Below are 16,602 nucleotides of genomic sequence, written 5' to 3'. Positions count from 1 at the left end.
CCACGAGAGGCTTTGCGATGTAACCCTTCTAGGGGAAAATCCGCAAAGCATTTCTCCCCTCCAGTCGTCGGGGGTGAAGTATTAAAACCCTATGGGAGAGGCAGAAAGCACCGCCGAGCCGGGATCCTGCAACCCGCCCGACGTGGAGCCGCTCCTGCCTCCAAAAGCCGGGCTGGGCCACCTCTAACCCTCTAAAATCCCGCCAGCCTCGTTCAGCGCTGACGGCGAAGGCACGGCGGAGGGCCGGGCGGCGTGGCCGGGGCAGCTGTCTCAAAGTCAGTCACTTGTGATATGCTTGCCGAACAGCAGAAGTCGAATCGATAGAGACAGCCTCCAGCTGTGCCTAAACCTGTGATTTCAATTAAAATACTGAGCTCCGATGCCTGGGTCCTAGGTGGGATCCCAAAGCACGGAAACACAGGGCGAGCTGTATCCCGGTTCTTCACCGGCCAGGAGGCAGCGGCACAGCCCGGACCGGAAGCCGCTGCCCGACCTGGGGCTCCGCGGGGGGTGGTGCAAAGGGTCCCTGCAGCCGCTACTCGCCCCCGGGTGCCCCGAGGCCTGCGGGACCTGAACCCCCGAGCAGGGCGGTGAGAATGGGATCCTCGGGCCGAGAACCGTCCCCTCGGTTTGGGAGGCAATCAAGAAGAGATCCGGCCCAGAAAACATCCCGGCATGGGAAAAGGGCGGCGCGGGGAAGCTGGCAGCAAGCTCTCGGCCCCGGCTCCGCAGCCCTCTTTTATCCTGCCCGAAATCATCTCGTTTACAGAAAATATTTGTTTGCACTATTAGTTTGTACTGGAGTTAATTACTCAACGTGTGAGCGGGGAGTAATATGGATAAAAGCAGCCCCAGTGTTTATTGTGTGGGTGAGCTGTTGAGCGGTGCTTGAATAAACTGCAATTAGGGTTAGATAGAGATTAATTAACATGTGAGTGGCAAGGTGTAAAATAGTTCCCAACCCTCCACTCAGTATAATCTGCAGGCGAGGAAAAAGAAGTTTGTGGAGGCTAATTAAATACTTTGCTAAAGCCGGCAAGCCCCGGGAACGAGCGGAGCCCCGCCGCCGCCGCCGCCTGCCCACTGCTCGCTGCCCGGCTCGGCTCGACTCGGCTACCCAGGGCTCGGACGAGTTTTCGCGCAGCCTAACTACCGGACACATCTTGTGCCGCTTCATGTGGCTTTCCGCAGTCCCGTCCCACTCTTTCCCTCCAAAAGCGGGATGCTTTCCTCTCTCCCTTGCACGCTGACCCATCCGACACAGGCGGGGTGAGGACGGAGAGAACAGGGCTGGGGAGATGCCAACACCTGGAGCTCCAGGCAGAGGGACCCCCTGTGTGTCCCCCTGCCGGAGGCGGGGTGTCCCACTGCCCCGAGCGCGGTCCAGGCAGCCTCGGGGCAAACTCTCCCCTCCACCAGCCAGTAGCCCGCGGCGGTCGCCGCTTTCAAAGTTTGTTTCTGGAGCGTGTTGTGGTTCGCAGGTGAAAGAGCCTGTCTGCAAACAGCCGGCAGTGAGCTGCCCCGGCGGGGAGAGGAGGCGCGGCTTTGTCAGCGCCGCACAAAACCCCCGAATTCCTCTAAACTTTCTTAGGCGTGCTAGGGAGGAGGACAAAAAGGAAAAAAAAAATATATATATACGGGCCTTTTCATTGCTTGCTTTACCTCTGACCAGGCTCAATCTAAACCCTTTCGCTCCCCACCCCTCCGCCCCCCCCCCCCCTCCTCCACCTCCCCCGGATAATCCTCCCCTTTATTTTAGAAACACACAAAAACAGGTTCCACGCAGCGCTATAGTGGCTACAAGTGAAAGAGAATTGAGGGCCCTGAATCGCCGGGGGAAAATTGGTTCGGCTGAATAGCCCGCGAGAGGGACGGGGCGGCTAATCGGGGCCAGGGGAGGTGCTGCCGCTGCAGCCGGGCCCCCCAAAACAGGTGGACACGGGGCTCCCTCAATTACCGCCTCCTCGCTTCTGAGGTTTCTGCAAATCCTCCCCTCCCGCATCAAGTCGTTTTAATTGGAGAGAGCAAGGGAAGAACCCCCGGCATCCAGGCGCTATAATGTAGCGTCGCCTAGTTCTGGTCCTTTTCTTTTTTTTTTTTTTTTTTTTTTTGGGGGGGGGGGATGTAGGGTGCTTGAGGGGGGGAGGGGGTGGCTGGAGGTGGGGGTGTCACGACCAGGGCTAAAAGAGAAAGGGGGAGCCGCCCGCCTGGCCCCCTGGGACGCGGGCATCTTCTGGGGGTGACAATTTGCAGAACTCCTGTTCGCAGCTCACGGGTCCTTTTCTATTATTATTTTTTCTTAAACCAGCGAAACCCCGGCCCTGGACTCGACACCCTCAGCGTTTATTTAAGGCTAATCACCAGCTAGCCTGAGAGGGGAGAGGGGTGGAATTAAACTTAGTTTAATTAACATTAATACACTGTCCTAATTAATGGGTTGGCTATTAATTTATACATGCTGGGGAGGCTCGCAGATAAGTGACAATTTATTAATTATCTTCCAGCTCGGTTGCAACGGAGCTGATTGCAGATGGGTTGCCAAAATAACTCGAGCATGGTTGCGTGGTAGTTGCTTTAGGAAAAAAAAAAAAAAAATCATTCTCCTCTTCTTGAAAAGGGAAAAAAAAAAAAAAAGGAGAAGAAGAAAAAAAAAATCCTCACGCTCACTCGGAATGGCTCTTCTAACCCCAGCAAGAACTGGAGCACTCTTTTCCACCCAACTTGTGAATCGCACTTGCCTTCTAATTTGCCACATGCAAAACGATTCCTCTGCTTTGCAAGTTGCTTTTTAAGAAGGGAGAGAGAGAGGAAAAAACCCAGCTCGCACACGAGCGATTTGTGCTCTTAAACTGGAAGGAAATTGTGCGTGGAGGGGGGGGGGGGGGGGGAGGCTCCTCTTCCTCTCTGCCCCAACCCACCACACTCCAGCCCGGCGCCTCGGCTAGGGGAAGATCCATGGTGGCATCCCCATGTCATTCTGCTCGAAGTGACTTCATGTGATGTCAGCTTTAAATGTACGAGACCGTGATCTGACGCTCAGGAAGATGTTTGCTATCAAAATGTGACTGTAGCCACACTGCGCTGCTTGGATGAGTCTCGCCGGCTCTGGGCAAAGGTAAGTGGTCCCAAGGCGAGCTCCGCCACCCCTCGCCGTGCCCCCCGCCCCTGCCCCCGCATTTACCGTACCGCGGCCATCGGTGGAGCTGGGCTGGGTGGCATTGAGCTGGGGAAGGCTTTTCTTTTTCTTTCTTTTTTTTTTTTTTTTTCCTTCTTCTTTTTAATACTAACAAGGTCTAGCTTGCATGTTACTTTAGCGTGTTACGCTTAATGAGCAGTAATCTGGTACCCTACGTGCCATTGTTCTTGGATATGTTCATTTGAATGTAAATAGGGAGGGGGTGCTGGGGGGGGGGGGGGGGAGACGACAAGGGGGTGTGGGGGGAGAACAAGGTGCTTATTAAATTGATTTGTCTCCTGGCTTTTCTGGAATGCAGAGCCGAGAGCGGGAGCAAGTCGCTGCTCACACCAAGTTCCCGCACGGAGGAGCGACATGGCGAGCTCGGGGTCGCTGGAGACGGTCATGCCTTCCTCCTGCCCCCGCCACGATGGCAGGGCCGCCGCCGCTAACCCCTCCAAGACCCTGGCCTTCTCCATCGAGAGGATCATGGCCAAGACATCGGAGCCCAAACCAGCCTTCGAGCAGAGGCACGGCGGGCCGGGGCCGGAGTCCGGGCAGGAGCCGGAGCCAGGCAAGAAACCTCTGAGCCTGTGCTCACCCCTGCCCTGCGTGATCCCTATCCCGCCGCTGGGCTACGAGGTGCCCTCCAAGACTCTCCTCAACTACTCGGAGCTGTGGAAGAGCAGCCTGCGGGGCGGTGCGGGGCTCTGCAAAGCCAACTGCGGCGTCTGCTGTAAGGCAGAGCTCGCCCTGGGTCAGCCCAGCGGCCGCCTCATCAAGCCACAGGTCATCCACCAAGCCGGGGCCGTACCGGCAGCCCCTCGCTCCCTCTACTACTTCAACTACCTGGACGCCGCTTACCACCCGGCTGACATCCTGCACGGACAGCTCTTCCCTGCCGGCCTGCTGGGTGCCCCGCCACCGGGGGGGCTGTCGGCCCATCAGAAGCTTTTCCTGCTGGAAAACGCCAAGCTGGCGGGGCTGGCGGCCGAAAAGCTGCCGCCGCCGCCGCCCTTCGCCCATAAAGAGCGGCTGCCGGGACACCTGGATCAGGTGATGAAGGAGGCGGCGGTGGCGGAGCGCGGCGGCCCCCCTAAGGGCCACGCCAAGCTGGGGGGCGGCGGCGGCGGGGCGGCGGAGGGCAAGCCCAAAAACTTCACCTGCGAAGTCTGCGGCAAGGTAAGGGAGGTGCCGGCAAAGGGGCGTGAGTGGGGGTGGGAGGCCAGGGGCCCTGCCGTGCCTGACCTCGCCTTCCCGGCGCTTCCCCGCAGGTATTCAACGCGCACTACAACCTCACCCGCCACATGCCGGTGCACACGGGGGCCAGGCCGTTCGTGTGCAAGGTCTGCGGGAAGGGCTTCCGCCAGGCCAGCACCCTATGCCGGCACAAAATCATCCACACCCAGGTAGGTGGGGGGCAGCCGGGGTACGGGAGGTGGCGGGCTTCCCCCCCCCCCTCCTCTCCTCGCAGCCTCCCTTTGACGGGCCTCTCGCCCCCCGGTACAGGAGAAACCCCACAAGTGCAACCAGTGCGGGAAGGCGTTCAACAGGAGCTCCACGCTCAACACCCACATCCGCATCCACGCCGGCTACAAGCCCTTCGTCTGCGAGTTCTGCGGCAAGGGCTTCCACCAGAAAGGTGAGCCGAGACGGGCCGGACCAGGGGGCCCCAGTGGGGCCCTTACCCATCATTAGCGGGGATTAAACGGTACGAGCCCTGCCCGGATAGGGGAAGAGACGGGCGCGGGCAAAGCCGCCGCCGCTCCCAATTACTTTCCCTCTAAGCCGGGCCGCATCGCCGGGCACTGCTGACGGTTCTCCCTAAATGCTTTTTAAATGAGAGGTGCCGGGCCTTGGTCCTAATCCAGAGCCCTCCATTTGACGCGGGTCACCGGGCTGACCCTGCCTCTCATTTGTGCCGTGCCAGTTGGGCGCTGCTCCGCCGTGACGCGGACCGAGTTTGACAAGTCGGACGAGGGTGCGGGGGGAGACCCTTCCTAACGCCCACCACCCTGTCCTGCCTTGCCTTACCTGTGCTCTGTGCGACCCGGGCACCCTCGGATAACCCCCTTTTCCGCCTTTTTCCTCTCTCGCAGGCAACTACAAGAACCACAAGCTGACCCACAGTGGAGAGAAGCAGTACAAATGCACCATTTGCAACAAAGCCTTCCACCAGATCTATAACTTGACTTTCCACATGCACACCCACAACGACAAGAAGCCCTTTACGTGCGTCACTTGCGGGAAAGGATTTTGCAGAAACTTTGATTTAAAGAAGCACGTCCGAAAGTTGCACGACAGCGTCTCCAGCGCTGCTCCGCCACCGCCGCCGCCGCGGGACCCTGGGCGCAGCGGGCAGAGCTAAGGGTCTGCCGCACCGCCCCACTCGGACCTGCTCCACCAGGCCAGCACTATTTATCCAAACCAGCCTTCGTTTCTCTGTCTTTTCCCTTGCGAGCTCAACCGCCGGTAGCAAGCGATCCCGAGCCGCAGTTGTATATAAGAGGAATCTTATTTAACGGCGAGTTCGCCGCCGGAGCGGGCCAGGAGGGGCCGGGCGGGCCGCCCCCCGCCAGGACAGCGCTCTTTACACGTGTCTGTAAATCTTCATTTTAAATGTACACTCGAATAAGTGAGGAATATATCTATATATATCTATATATATCTATCATGGGACAATAAACCAGCCCTTCGCAGGTGTCTCATTTCCCCGCTCGGCCCTAGTCCGAGCGGGGACCGAGCTGAACGGCGTTAATCCCCCGTGTAAACGTGGTTTGCAGGAGCTCCGGGAGCAGGGGCCGGCGGCAGGGAACCGGGCCCTGCCGCTCTGGAGCCTGCCGTGGGCTCCGGCGGAAACAGCGAGAGCGGGAGGGAACCGGGCGGCTTCAGAGGGCTACTGCGCTTCGGGAGAGGGGCAGTGGCGGTGCGGGACCCCGGCCGGCAGCGCAAAGGGCGGCTCGGAGTTTCCCAGCGTCGCTCTCCAGGGTCGGTTCATTACGGCGTGGTTAAGTCGCTCCTGAATGACTATCTTTTCCTGCATGCAGATGAAATGATCTCACGCTTGCTTTGCGAGTAATGACCCAAATTAAGAGAGAAAACACAGACCCTTCAAACCGCATTACATTAATTTAATCACTCCCAGCAGGCCTCAGAAACTCTTTTTGATCAGAATATGGATAATCAAGCAGTTGGATTACACTAAATATTCCCTTCTCCTCACCTCCCCTCCCTCACTTTTAATATGCAAGTGTCTATTCCGGCCACGTCGTTAGGAACAATATTATTCTATCGGAGAGAGGAGATGGAGCTGGCCGTGCGTGTGCGTGCTGCTCGGGCCGGGCTTGCCAATGAAGAGGGGAACGAGAGAGGCACCTAAATGCCTGGGGACGGCGTAACGGGCAATTCACCTTTCTCCGCTTAATTGAGTGGTTAAATGGTGGGAGGCGAGGACGAGCACAGCTCGCCGCCGAGTGCAGGACCGGGAGCCGACCTCTCGCTCCGGCTTTCTGGATTCATTATCGAGCTGCGATGCTCTGCGTCCCCGAGGAGCAGGATGGGGCCGGGGACCAGGCGAGCCCCGTCCACCCTCTGCGGATTAAGAATTTCTCGGGGTTTGTATTTTCAAGTGCTAGAAGTAACATTCTGGCGGTTTGGGCCGGGTGAGGAGCGGGAAAGGATGCCCAGTGATCCTGACAGCGGTAAAGGATCGTGCCAGAATTTGTTAAAAGATTTGAAGAGAGTTTCAGGTCAAAAGGAAATAATAATAATAGTAATAATAGTAGTAGTAGTAGTAGTAGTAGTAATAATAATAATAATAATAATAATAATAATAATAATAATAATAATAATAATAATAATAATAATAATAATAATATAAACAACCAAACCAAAACCCAACCCCCGTTACCCTAAGTCACCGCTCTGGGAAGCCTTGACGGGGGGGAAGGACCGTTCCCCAGGCGTAGGGGCCATAGCTGGATTCCTCGCAGGCGGGTCGCGGCTGCACACAGCCAGTAGAGCCCGGCTCCCTCGCCGCCGCGACAGACGGGGCGGGAGAGCCCACGGGCCGGGGGCAGCGCGATGGGACCTCCCCCCCCATCTCCGTGAGGACACTGCGAGGGGAAGCTACGGCAGGACAAGGTCCCGGAGGAGGGGAGCTAGGAGCGGCGGGGGGGCCTGCGCAGCCCGCGGAGCAGGTCCCGCTGCCAGGTCCGGGGGAAGCGGCACTTCCTCCGCACCTCGGGCGCTGGGAAGAGGTCTGGGCTGCCAGCCGGGAGCTGAAAGCGGGAGCCAGGCACGGCTGCGGGCCCCGCAGACAGTGCGCAGGCTGCTTACCCAGCCCTCCTGACGGGCGAGAGCAGTGTGAAACCTGCTCCTGGGAAGGGAACTAGGGAAGCGCGTTCCTTTCTCATTTTTATAAAAAGCGACGTTGTTTACTGAACCGTCTGTGAGAGGGGGGAGCGGCATCCTCGTCACAGCTGAGGGCATCCTCAGGGCACCCCGAAGGGCCGCAACGGCCGCCGTGGGGTGGGTTTGGTCCCCTCGCCCCTCCTGGGGAACAGCGGGCAGCCCAGCCGGGGCCGTGTGTCCCTCCGGCTTTCCCCGGACCTTGGACGCACTGGGAAAGGGCCACCGCATCGCTCTCGCCACCGGCCAGCCCCAGCCCACCCCCCCAGGGGATTTCACCCGGATCCCGGCACACACAAGCCGCAGATCGCGGGGGAGGGGCGGGTCTGTCAGACACACACGCCAGAGACACCAATTATCTTCTCCCTCACAAGATGTTTCTGCTGTCCACGACTGCTCACACTTCGGCACTCTTGCCAGCAAGCCTCAATAATAACACAAAACCCGCACACACACACACCAAAAAAAAAGAAAAAAGAAAAAGAAAAAGAAATAAAGAAACCAAACAACTCTCCCGGCGCCGCAGCCGTGCACACAACAGATTGAGCGGTGCCGGTGCCTCGGGGGGGTTAGAGGTGCCTCCGCGCAGAGAGAGACGTGCCAGCATCGCCGGGCTTCCCCTCTCGGCCCGCCCGGCCCGGCTCGGCGGTTCCCGGAGCAAGCGGTACCCAGGTGCGTCCCGCCGGGCTCCGGCAGCGCGCCGGGCACCGGGAAGCGAACAACCTTAAAGGCAGCTGCGTTGCCCTTTTCCCTGCACTCCGCTCTCCAAACGTCTGAGCAACCAGTTTGCTGCTAGAAACATGTTAATTGCCAACGGAGCTCATTAAGGCATGCACATGCAAAACACAGCGAGGGAGATTAAATGGACAAAAGCGCAATAATGAACTGTCAACAATCGGACCCATCTACACGACCAGGAGCACTCAAGAATGAGGCATTTAGAGGCAACAAAGGATTGTCTGGGACAGGAAGAAAGGACGACCTAGACTTTTGTTTAGTCAACACAATTGATTACAAATGAGAGATTAACAGGATAGCTTCAGAGTTTTTTTGAAGGAGGCAGAAGAGAAAAGTCCAATTAAGTGCACCGAATGTTAACTACATTGATTTCCACGGCCAGCCCTAGAGAAATTCTCATTAAACCATCCCTGGCGATCCCTTTTGGAAAGTAATTTGTCTCCCTGATGGAGCAGAGAAAGGGAGCCGTGTAAAGAGAAAGAAGCGCTAGTTCTTGGCACAATGAGCTTAGGAGACACACTGGAAAGAGCCAAAGGGGGAGTTAATGAGCATCTGACAAGCCGCTTGGACCCGGGCCTGGAGAGCAGCGATGAAAAGATGGAATTGGCCAACAACTATTCTTTATATCAAACATAAAAAGGCCAATCTGAAACAGGGCTGCTCAAAGCTGGTGGGGAAGAAAAGAAAGGCCCCCACTGGGGGGTGGAGTGGAGCGCGCAACTGCCCCATTGGGACGGGGAAAAAAACCCTCGCTGGCATGTCCCTGTCCCAAGCGGGTGGAGCGGCCGAACCTCAGCACCACCCCCGGGCAGGGCACGGCCGAGGGGGCCCAGCAGCCTCGCTGCAGCCACCCCCATCCCGGAGGCGTTTGCACAGCCCTGTTTCACCCCACTCCGACCCTCGGAAAAGAGCACCCCACGCCAGACGAGCTGGGTACAGTTTAAGAGGTTATCCCGCAGAGGTAGATCACCGGCCAGCCCAAATCACAGTGGCCCAGCTCTCCGCAGGAGGCAGGGCCGCCCTGAAATCCGCCTTCTCCCCCAGCCCCGGGGCTGCAGTCACCCACCTGCGCCGACCCCTTCCGCTGCCCCGTCGTGTAGACGCGGGTCGCCCGGAGGCTCTTAAATCAGATTAGAGCTCGTTAATAACAATTTTGTCTTAAGTCTGTATTGACTTGGGTTTAGGAATGGCTTAGCACTTTCGCTTAAGTCAACACTACGACTGAATTGACACATGCTTACCCCAACCCGCCCGATCCCTGCGGATGCCCAGGTGCCCGCGGGACAGAAGTCCTTCTCCCGCTTTGACCCGTTTTACGGAAGTATTTGCATTACTTTTAAGCCACCCCGACGAGCCTCGAGTGTGCCAGCCCGCCCCCGCGTGTCACCCACGAGGGTCCCTCCACGGTCGCGTTTCGCGAGCCCAGGGTTGGGATGGGGGGGGCATTGCAATCCCTCAGGCTCTCGCCTGTTCCACCTCCCAGCTCCTCTGGCCCTTCTCAAGTGCCTGACGGCGTTGCCCATGCCCACTCCCTAACACCTCTTTCCTTCTCCACCTCTTTCCTCAAGCTCCCTCTACCCCTTCAAATTTGGATCTCGGACACCCCGAGCTCCGCAGAAAGCAGCTGTCCCCGCAGTCGAGGGGAAGGCGACACGGCGGGTCCCGCTGCCGGCATTGCCTTTCAGCCATCGGCCACGACGATGCTACCGGCTCCCCGGCCGCGCTTGACCCAGCAGCAGTCGCGTGCGAACGGGACAGCGATGGGGCAGGTAGGCCCTGGGGGTGTGGGTAAGTGGGGGCGAGCGGCATGCCACGGCGGCGGGGACGGGCACCCGCCCTCCGAGCTGGGAGGGGGCTGCAGCGCTGGTAAGGGGCTGCTTAGTGACATGCTCATCCCAGGCTCTTCTCCCGAGGGTTCCAGGGGGTGGACCCCAAACCATGGTTTGCCCCAAAACATTTGCATCCTATCGCTCCCCTTGCTGATACCCTCCCCACTTGCTCCAGGGTCACCAGCCCTGTCGCTGTCCTGGATAGACCTGGTGTGGCCGGTCCTGCCACCTGCAGGCAGGTGAGCCCAGCACATGCCCTCATCTTACCGAAAAAAAAAAAAAAAAAAGCCTAAAACAAAGAGGGTGTGGAGTGGTGTGGGCGTATGTGTAGAGCGCTTCGTTTTGGGGCAGGCTTCCTTTCTCTGTCTGGTGTTGAGGCTGCGGCCGGGCCGTGCGGCTCAGCCTGCGAGAAGCCCCGGGCTGGGCCACCGGGCAGCAGGGCACTAAGAGCTGCGGCGACCTGGCTCGCTCCCGCCCCTCAGCTGAGGGAGCACTAACAGCCTCCCAGTGCTGGTACTGAAAAACACCGGTGCTCTTAAAAATCTGTAAAAATCTGCTTTAAATCCGGTAAAATCATGTTTAGTCACGGAAACCCCTGTTGTCTCCATCGGGGATGGGAACAAAATGCTGTCAGACACGGAGCACAGCAATGGGTAGTCTACGCCTGAAGTTCTGAGTTTGTAAGTCAAAACCCCCCACATTTGACTTTTCCTACAAATATTTGCATCTTTGTCGTCTTCTGCGTTTGCAGAAGACGCAAGCTGATGAGGAGCTTTAAGAACGGTCTAGCCCAGGGTAGGCGCATATCCAGCTGATGGAGCAGGGACCGGGCACCTGCCGGATCTGCTTCTCGGACTCGGCTTCGCCTTTTCTGCCTGCTCACTGAGCTTTCGGAGCATCCCCCGGCCCCTAGCCATATAATATATCCCCAAATAATCACCGCTGTCTCACTGCAGTAGCCAAGATCGTCATTTGAAGGGCTCAGGCACTGAAATCGTCCAGGGAGCACCCCAGATCTGCAATCGCGTTCCTAAAGTCCCACTAACTGTCTGATACTCCTGCTACTGTCTTCCTCGCTGCTGCCAGTTGCCAAGACATTTCACATAAATAGAAGCTTTCTGATTTATAATCAGCCTCTTCCTTCTGATTCATTATGTTAATGAATTGAGATATTACCAACATTGGATTATCGCACCACTGAATGAATCCAGCAAAAGGAAGCTGATTGTAGAGGGAAAAGCCAACTGTAGCCGTAAACTTAATAAAAAGCAAAGTCCGAGAAGCAGTGTAAAGCGCTGCAGTGCTCACTCTAAACACCGTTCACAGATGATGGGGGATGAGACGTGTGGATTTACGGACACATTTTCCACCGTTACGGTTATTATTACCAACATTTCCACAGAACCAAACCAGCTGACCAGAGCTTCCCTGGGAATCCCGGAGCCCTTAAGCGGGAGAGGACACACACATGATGCTTTCAGTCCCTTCCTCAGCCACCGCTCCCAAGGATGCGCACCCCCAGCGCCCCGACACGTCCCGGAGCCCGTCCGCCCACCCGGACCTGCCCCGCGCTCTCCTTCCTACTGAGAAACAACAGAAAAATGCTTTCCCCCCAGCCCTCCTTTCTCTCTTTCCTAGAGCTGCCTGGCTTAGGCTTTCCCCCCCGCCGGGAACAGCCCAAGCCTCGGGCAGGCTCGGCAAAGCCCTGGAGCGGAGGAGAGCCGCCGGGGAAGCGCGGTTAAGTCGCGCCTGCCAGAGCTGCCGTTCCCTCAGCGAATTATCCTGCAGGAGATGTGGCTGAGCCACAGCTAGAGCCCCACCAGTGACGCCACTGGGAACACGTACAAAATCAACCGGTAAAGAAATTCAAGTCTGAAACCCGAACTACCTTTCCCACCACCGCTGTGAGGCAGGTACTCATTTACTGCGGCTTCAAGCTATGTAATTAGTCAAGGAGACTGTAATTTACCTAAAGGATGGCAACATTTTCCTTTTATTAATCTGCAATATATTTGTAAAATAATCTTACAGCAGCTGGCTCTGCTCGAATCTGTTTCAAAAGTGTGATGTAAATACCGTCTCACACTACTTTGTTGCCTATTAGGGCTCTCTAGTAGGTGATGTGACAGAGAGTAAGAAGAAAGAACACACATTTATTTTTAAGATTACCATCCCCAGTGATAAAATTTAGGGAAAGAGAGTGTACTTGTACCTGTTTGCACTAAAACCAAACGTATGCAAAATATCTGGAAGGTTAGCTATAGAGCAGATACAAGTTAGGGCATTTTCAAGAGTTATATCAGCTGTGATTAAAAGGAGTAGCAAATTCCCAATTTTAATCACCCTATTTATGGCAAAGACAAAGAGCTTCACACAGCAAGAGGATGTACTAAAGAACAGGGTGGGTTTTTTTTCCCCACCTGTTTCCTTTGCATGAGTTTAAGCATCTCTACCCATGCCTTGCTAGTAACCACGTATCTGAAGTAATTTAGCTTACAGTTCTTGTGAAACAATAGGAAGAATACAAATAATCAATCCGGGATTCATTGTATTTGGATTTTTCAGCAGCAAACTTTTGACATTCTAATCTTGACTCAGCAGATTAATATTTCAGATCACCATCAGATGAAAACAAGGACCATTCCCTAAGCAAGTATTTATCACTGGCCTAGCTACTCTTCACACACTTGGCTACAGGAGGCACTAGGTTGCATCCAACTCCTACACACATGGCAACACTGAACCCCAAGAGGCCATGCCTATAGGATCAAAGCTTTATTTTATCTGTAACACAGTACATCCATGGATTATAATCCCTGAGCAAACAGAATATTACAGTGATGAAGACCTTAGCATTACAAATATGTTAAAACAGCTTGCTTTTGGGGTGATGGCGAAGGTCAAGCTGTATCTGAACAAAACTATTAAAATATTATGAAAATCACCATAATGAAGCAAATCATGTTTTCTTTCAGATGTAACCTCTTAAAGTACATCCATTTTCAAACTTGGTTTTATTTTTCAGCACCAACAAACTCAAAACTGAGCATCTACATCCCTGATCTGCTCTATGTGAATGAGAAAAGACAGAAATTAAGAACTATAAACTCAGCCTACAGCCTAGCTCCCAACTTCCCGGAAAACATGACCCCAAATAAATACAATCAGGAGGACAGCAGAGCAAGAGTCAAATATCATGCATCTAAACCCTCTTATTATTTAATGTGTACTCTCAAATGAAATTGGTAGGCTTGAGAAAGATTCTGCAGAGTAAGAAGTTTCTTATCCTAGGGAAAACTTAACATGCCTTCTGCTACTGCCCCCACAGCCAGAGTAACTGAGAAAGCAAAAAGCTTGAGAACGTGACGGTTGAGGTGACAAGATGGGTGAACAGGCTGTGCTCCTGGGTTAGTACTGTGGTTACTCATCTGTGCATAAACCTAAAAAAGGATGATTAATTATTTCTTCCTGTAAGATACTCAAGGATTAACTTAAGAACAGGGAAAACCTTTGGTTTTCCTCACTGTTCTTCTCTCAATTGCTTTCCCCCACCCACCATGAAAGCACAAAAAGCTTAGGCTCTTAGGACCACCACAATTGGTGCACAAATGTCTTTTAACAAGGAAAAAAAGGGCAAGCAGCAAGTCAATAATGCAGAGTAACAGGTTATGTTCTGAGTAAAAAATTAATTATCTAAGACAGTAAGAAATTATGTTTTATATTATATATATATATAAAATGTTAGGTATGTATGGGGTTTTTTTATATATGTGTGTATATATATATAAAAACTTGATATAAGATAGGGTATAACTATATAGAATCAATACATTTTAAGTAACAGCCTTGACTGGAAGACTAGTCATTCAAGATCACATTTAAAGCCAACATGAAACCATATCAATATCAATCAGTTTGGGGGATGCTTTTTGTTTTTTTAAATACCCTTCAGTATAACTAACATTTGCTTTCTCATATTTGTATATATCAATAGGCAAGAGGCAAGCTAGCTCAGGCATAGGAAATTAAACTGTGTGCTCAACAAATCCCAGTATAACAGGAGACACCATATAATTATGTTCCCTACCACTGCTTGCCCCAAGCTCGTGCCAAATCCGGAAGCACAGGCTCCTGCACCTCACGGCCCTGCTGTGCTCCTCTCTGCCCCAACTGCTGGGCTGCTCTGCATCAGAGGTGATTAATTTATTTATATCAGACTACAGACCAAGATGAAGGGCCCAGTCTCTGGAAGCAGTCACCTACACACATACCTCCTTGAAATGTTTCTCTTGATTTCTTCCCTCTTCTGGATGTGCTCCTTTATAATTATCTATGTAGTACTTGTACTATTGTTTCTAAAACTGTTCTACAGGGGGGAGGAAAGTGATCTCCTTCTTTGAAAAGTGAGAATTCCATTTTAATCTTAATCTCTTTGCCCAAAACTAAAATAATCAGAAACACTATGTGAGCAGTTCCCTGCAGCACTGAAAGTACACTAACGGTGCTTGCAGGTGCCTTTTCCAGCAGCTACAGAATCCTCACCCATGCAGCTGCCATGCCTTCACGATCCACACACTTTGCTTTCCTTCCACAGGAAATGAAAAAGGGCAAGGAGACAGCATCTGCATTGTGTCCCAGTGTTTAGGCGGAGTAGAAAGAGATAAAGACCCAGATTATTCACATGTATAAAGTACTTAGGGGCCCAGATTTTGGTTTAAGTGATTTCCCTTTGGATGGCAAAGACTAGGATGAATCCTAGCCTTTGTTAGCAACTAACTGCTCACCCATCCCTTAATTTTGGCCATCATGTGTAATAGCTTTTCTCTTGTCTGCTCAACTGCTTCCAATTATTTCCTTTTTAAATGTGAGCTCTACAGATCTAAGATCCATACACATTCCCGCTAAGTCAGACTGAGAACCAAATAGTGATCTTACAGAAGAAAATATTACCAAGTTGTCTTTGTGACAGAACACTGAGTAGGTATAAAATTGCAATGGTCTCTATGCCAGTTTGTTGGTTTGTTGTAATTTTTTTTTTTTAAGCCCTCTGCTTGGAAGATGAAAGCCTAATTTGATATTTTTGTAGTTATATAACAGTTCTAATATTTTGTGACATTTTGTATTGTGACACTATAGATGAAATTGTCATCGGACTGACACCCTTTACTGTTTATTCCTTAATTACAACTGTTAACAACACTGCAGAGAAGCGTGCTAATCTGCCATCACATATTATGAAAACAACGTTATTGTTACAAACACCAACACCCACTCAACAGGATATTTCTAAGATGGCAGCTTCTGTAAAAACTTATCAGTTTAATGGACACCTCAATAGAAAAAGTTTTAAATGAACTCTCAGTATTCCTGCTGAAAACACACCATTTCCCATCACAGCTGAAATTCTGATTTTATTGTGTCAGTGATTCTTCATGCTCCAGAGAGATACATATATTCTTTTTAATAGCAGGGTACATCTCAATGTAGCATGGAGATGCATGGATCAGTTCACTAGCAGCCTAGCAACATTTTTAATCGTTACATTTTTACACTGGCAAGAGGTAAAACCTTTATTCCGACTTGCAGGTCAGGGGTGAAAGTAGGTTGTTGCACATGAGATAAAATTTTAACAATATATTGACTCTTATGCAGGTTCTTAATTAAAAAAAAATAAAAATTGTTTTTCCTTAGGCTTCCTTTGCTATAGAAAGGATTACATTTCTGCAGGCCAAGTCACACACCTGGAAGGATCTTCCACTGCAATGACACATGATACTTACAAAAATACTGCATTATAGCAGTGATATTTTCATACTGAGTTAGACCAATGTACAATCAAAACTCACTGATACTGCATCTCTGTAGGAGGAAACTGAGGAGCTCTTTGGTGGCTGAAAATGAAAATATCATCTTCTATATCATCTTGGTTATTGGACAACCACTACCAACTACCTTTCAATTTGCTTTTTTTCCACTTGTAGGTTATACCAAATAGTTTTCACTTGTAGATTATACCAAAAGAAAGAAAATAACATTAAAAGCAGTCTAGAAGTAACAAAACATCCTAAAGGATTTGTTTCCTTTTTCTTGTCTTTACCCATCCATTGGACAGGAAACACAGAGTAGGCAGCAGGAGGCTAGGAAAAGTAGCAGTGGTTCCTGGAATGAGGTGTAGAAGCAATAGAAGTAGCAATGACTAAAATCAGGGAAATTCAAAGCATTTTTTTCTACAACTGCTATCCAAAAGGTTTTCACACAGACTCCTTGTGCTAAATCAAGGTTACTCAGTCAGAGGCAAACAGCCTGCCTATCCTGTGAACAGCAAATTCATCTTTTCTCCCTCATCCACAAAGAGTCATACAGCACAGACAACTGCAGCAAAGGAAGACAATGCATGAATCTGTCGTTGCTTATTGCACCTATATGTAGAAGTGTAGGATTAAAAAAGCT

At 52.2% G+C, this 16,602-nt stretch overlaps 1 protein-coding gene across 1 annotated transcript; it reads left to right on the top strand.

Moving 5' to 3' along the window:
- The first annotated feature begins 2,885 nt into the window (after window positions 1–2,885).
- Window positions 2,886–6,718, top strand: FEZF2 (FEZ family zinc finger 2). The gene is made up of 5 exons (XM_054160929.1): window positions 2,886–3,115; window positions 3,495–4,357; window positions 4,450–4,584; window positions 4,685–4,817; window positions 5,275–6,718. Exons 2-5 carry the CDS (start codon window positions 3,551–3,553, stop codon window positions 5,541–5,543), a joined length of 1,344 nt encoding a protein of 447 aa, XP_054016904.1. The 5' UTR covers window positions 2,886–3,115; window positions 3,495–3,550; the 3' UTR covers window positions 5,544–6,718.
- The last annotated feature ends 9,884 nt before the right edge of the window (window positions 6,719–16,602 follow it).

This window comes from Dryobates pubescens, chromosome 1 (assembly GCF_014839835.1).
Source record: "Dryobates pubescens isolate bDryPub1 chromosome 1, bDryPub1.pri, whole genome shotgun sequence".
In the NCBI taxonomy this organism is placed as follows: domain Eukaryota; kingdom Metazoa; phylum Chordata; class Aves; order Piciformes; family Picidae; genus Dryobates; species Dryobates pubescens.
The sequence above is the reverse complement of the archived record's forward strand: the minus strand, read 5'-3'. Positions and strand labels throughout refer to the sequence as shown.

Bases quoted from the DNA above. Each gene is read 5' to 3' on its own strand.
- FEZF2 (XM_054160929.1), top strand. From the start codon at position 3,551: ATGGCGAGCTCGGGGTCGCTGGAGACGGTCATGCCTTCCTCCTGCCCC. The intron at 4,358-4,449 runs GTAAGGGAGGTG...GCTTCCCCGCAG, and splicing joins CCTGCGAAGTCTGCGGCAAG to GTATTCAACGCGCACTACAA. The intron at 4,818-5,274 runs GTGAGCCGAGAC...CCTCTCTCGCAG, and splicing joins CAAGGGCTTCCACCAGAAAG to GCAACTACAAGAACCACAAG.